The sequence below is a fragment of the Molothrus ater genome, unplaced genomic scaffold, assembly GCF_012460135.2.
Source record: "Molothrus ater isolate BHLD 08-10-18 breed brown headed cowbird unplaced genomic scaffold, BPBGC_Mater_1.1 matUn_MA590, whole genome shotgun sequence".
Classification (NCBI taxonomy): Eukaryota; Metazoa; Chordata; class Aves; order Passeriformes; family Icteridae; genus Molothrus; species Molothrus ater.
Genome location: NW_023416762.1, coordinates 57879 through 61482, shown reverse-complemented (window position 1 = coordinate 61482; position 3604 = coordinate 57879). Strand labels below are relative to the sequence as shown.

At 57.5% G+C, this 3604-nt stretch overlaps 1 protein-coding gene across 1 annotated transcript; it reads left to right on the top strand.

Annotated features, from left to right (window-relative positions):
• The first annotated feature begins 1512 nt into the window (after window positions 1–1512).
• On the top strand, window positions 1513–2445 carry LOC118701339 (olfactory receptor 14C36-like). The gene has a single exon (XM_036405976.1). The coding sequence runs from the start codon at window positions 1513–1515 to the stop codon at window positions 2443–2445; it is 933 nt and encodes a 310-aa protein (XP_036261869.1).
• Window positions 2446–3604: the final 1159 nt, after the last annotated feature.

Here is a 3604-nt window from a genome sequence, read left to right as displayed (position 1 = left end):
CCAAATCCCCGAGAGGCTCATTAAAGTCCTTGTGCTGTGTCTGTGCTGCTGAGCTTTAAAGGAACAGCTCTTCCCAGGGCCAGCTCCTCTCCCAGCCCAGCAGGGCTGAGGGCTCTGCCTGCAGGCACTGAGGGCACAGGAGCCAGGCAGAGACAGGCTGAAGGCAATCAGGATTGGGAAGACATTGAGCTGAGATTTCACCTGGGGAAAGATCTTCACAGCCCTGTGCATGGTGAGTGTGTGGGTGCAGGGCAATGTCCCCTGTGCTCCTGGAGGGATCTCCTGAAGCCAGCACACCCCAGAGCCTGGGGGATGTGTCAGGAGGACTCTCCCAGTTTCTCTGTGGCACAGGAGGAGCAGGAGCAGGAGGAGGAGGAGGAGGAGCAGGAGGAGGATGTGCTACAGAGCGGGGCTGCCCTGGGCACCGTCAGAGGGACAGGGCAGGACGGCTCCTGCTGCCAGGGACGGCTGCAGGGGCTGAAGCTGGGGCTGCAGCCAGGGCTGCCCAGGGCTGTCCTGCAGAGCAGCTCCTGCAGCCCTCAGGGCTCTTGGCCAGCCCAGGGCATGTGCCACCTGCCAGGGGCAGCTCTCAGCCTGCCTGGCAGCTCCTCATGGACGCTGCAGGGGAGAAGTTCCAGGTGCAAGGAGCCGCCCCCATCACGGCAGATTCCTCCTGCTCTGGAGATGGTGCTGCATGGCCAGGGCTGCTCTCAGCTTTCTCCTAAAGGGAAGGGAAAGGGGCTGCCAGCTTTGGCTGTGTCACTGAGCCTCCTGCACTGTCAGCCTGGGCATCAGCAGATGGGCCTGAGATCTCCCTCAGAAAGTGCCTCCTCAGCCTCCTCTCCCTACAGACAGCAGCAGCAGCACCTTGGCTTGCAGCATCTCTGTTTGTCTGGCCTGCCCTTAAGGCCCTGCTGCCAGGGAGATGCCCCTGGGCAGTGCCCTGTGCTGGGAGGGGTCTGCAGGGCAGAGCTGAGCCCCCGGGGCTGGGCTGGGCTCTGGCAGCACTGGCAGGGACAAGGCTTGGATAGAGAGAAACAGCTCCCAGCAGGCACAACTCCAGGCAGCAGAGAGCCAGAGCAACCCTTGGTACCCATTGCTGTTCAGGTGCACTGGGAAGAGAGTACGGCTTAGAGACACAAACTGTGAAACAGGAGTCTATAGAAACTCCACTTTTTTTTCAAGCATGTTTAAAGTTTGATCACCCAGAGCTAGAGGGAGGTGTCATGGGCAAAGGGCACCTGGCTGGGGACCAGCAGGTCTGACTGCCCTGAGACACAGGGAGCCCTGTTTTCCTTCTGGGCTTCCCCAGGGTTCAGGCTGAGAGCAATGCTGAAGATGAATCAGTAACTCAGGAGCATAAAGCCAAGCTCAAAAATAAAAATGTTGAGTGAAGTTCTCCGACAGGTAGAGATGTAGTTTTGAGGGAATTCCTTAAATAATCCCATAGGATTGACTCAACGAGCTTGTCAATGTCTTGTTTCAACAGTCCACCATGCCCAGAGTGAAGGAATGTCCAACAGCAGCTCCATCAGGCACTTCCTCCTGCTGGCATTGGCAGACACGCGGCAGCTGCAGCTCCTGCACTTCTGCCTCTTGCTGGGCATCTCCCTGGCTGCCCTCCTGGGCAACGGCCTCATCATCAGTGCCGTAGCCTGCGGCCACCACCTGCACACGCCCATGTTCTTCTTCCTGCTCAACCTGGCCCTCAGCGACCTGGGCTCCATCTGCACCACTGTCCCCAAAGCCATGCACAATTCCCTCTGGGACACCAGCACCATCTCCTACTCAGCATGTGCTGCACAGGCTTTCTTCTTTCTTTTCTTTATCACAAAAGAGTTTTCCCTCCTGACCATCATGTGCTACAACCGCTACGTGTCCATCTGCAAACCCCTGCACTACGGGACCCTCCTGGGCAGCAGAGCTTGTGCCCACATGGCAGCAGCTGCCTGGGCCAGTGCCTTTCTCTATGCTCTGCTGCACACAGCCAATACATTTTCCCTGCCCCTGTGCCATGGCAATGGCCTGGGCCAGTTCTTCTGTGAGGTTCCCCAGATTCTTAAGCTCTCCTGCTCACACTCCACCTTCAGAAAAATTTGGATTTCATTGCTTGGTGTCTGTTTCGGTTTTGGTTGTTTTGTGTTCATTGTTTTCTCTTATGTGCAGATCTTCAGGGCTGTGCTGAGGATCCCCTCTGAGCAGGGACGGCACAAAGCCTTTTCCACCTGCCTCCCTCACCTGGCCGTGGTCTCCCTCTTTGTCAGCACTGGCATATTTTCCTACCTGAAGCCCCCCTCCATCTCTTCCCCATCCCTGGATCTGACACTCTCAGTTCTGTACTCAGTGGTGCCTCCAGCCCTGAACCCCCTCATCTACAGCCTGAGGAACCAGGAGCTCAAGGCTGCAGTGTGCAAAATGATGACTGGACGATTTCTGAAACATTAAACTGCTGGAAAATTTTCTGTAAATCACATATAACAAAAGTCATCTTTAATAGTTCTTGTTGGTTTCGTTGTTGGGTTATTTTTTCCATTGTTTTAGATTTCAATGATGGTCACAAATCAAGGTCATTGCTTCTGCCCTTTATCATTTTGTTTATCTCCACCTTTGCTGTGGCCCCAGACTGTGTGAATGAGGAGCTACACTCTTAGAGGCTTTAACGGAATTAGGGATCTCCCAGCAGAGTTTTCTGCAGAGATGCCCTTTGGTTTCCTTCTCTGGAGCGGCAGCAGCAATGTCTGTGTGCAGAGCTGGGGCAGATCAGTGCTGGCCCAGCAGCTGTGCCCAGCAGCAGCAGCATCACTTGGTGTTGCCAGTGCTGCTGCCGTGGCCCTGCCCCGCTGCCCTGGTGGCCCTGGTGTTGCTGCAGGGCCTGAGTGCTCTCGGGGCCGGGCACAGCCCTGGGGGTGGCAGTGCTGGGGCTGCAGCAGGGACAGGCCATGGGCACTGCTGGGGCAGCGCTGCCGCCTCAGTCCAGGGCCTGGGGGCTCCAGGCTCCTTGCCCAGGCTCTCTCAAGAACACAGCCAGGCCAATGCTCAGCACAGAAAAGCCCCATGAGCAGCCCCAGGCTGGCCGTGGGCAGGCTGGGGGCAAACAGCACGGCTGGGGCTCTGCAAGGGCCCTGGGGCAGACGGGAAGGAGCAGCAGAGCAGGGGCTGATCCATCCCCAGTGCGCTGCACAGCCCAGGGCAGCGTCCCAGAGCGTCCTCATGCAGCTGCCAACAACATCCCCCCTCTGCAGCCCTGGCCTCTCCCCCAGCTCACACAGGTGCCCCATCCTTGCAGGCACAGACACGGCAGCACTGGCTCAGCAGCCCCTGTTTGCATTGCACACAGCAGGGGGAGCACCCCCATGCTGTTGCTGTGGGGACATGAACCTGAGGGAGCACAAATGCCATCAACCCCTGGGGCCAGCAAGGGCTGGGGGACGCCAGGGAAACCACTCAGGTTTGTTGTGACAAACCTTTGAGATCATCAAGTCCAACCTGCACTCTAACACCACCTTGTCTTCCCTGAGCCTCCTCCAGATCATATAACCCCAGCTCCCTCAGGTCCTTTTAACCAGATTTCTCTTCCAGACCCCGCACCAGCCTTGTTGCCCTT

Excerpts from the sequence above, each read along its gene's own strand:
- LOC118701339 (XM_036405976.1), top strand. The coding sequence starts at position 1,513 with ATGTCCAACAGCAGCTCCATCAGGCACTTCCTCCTGCTGGCATTGGCA.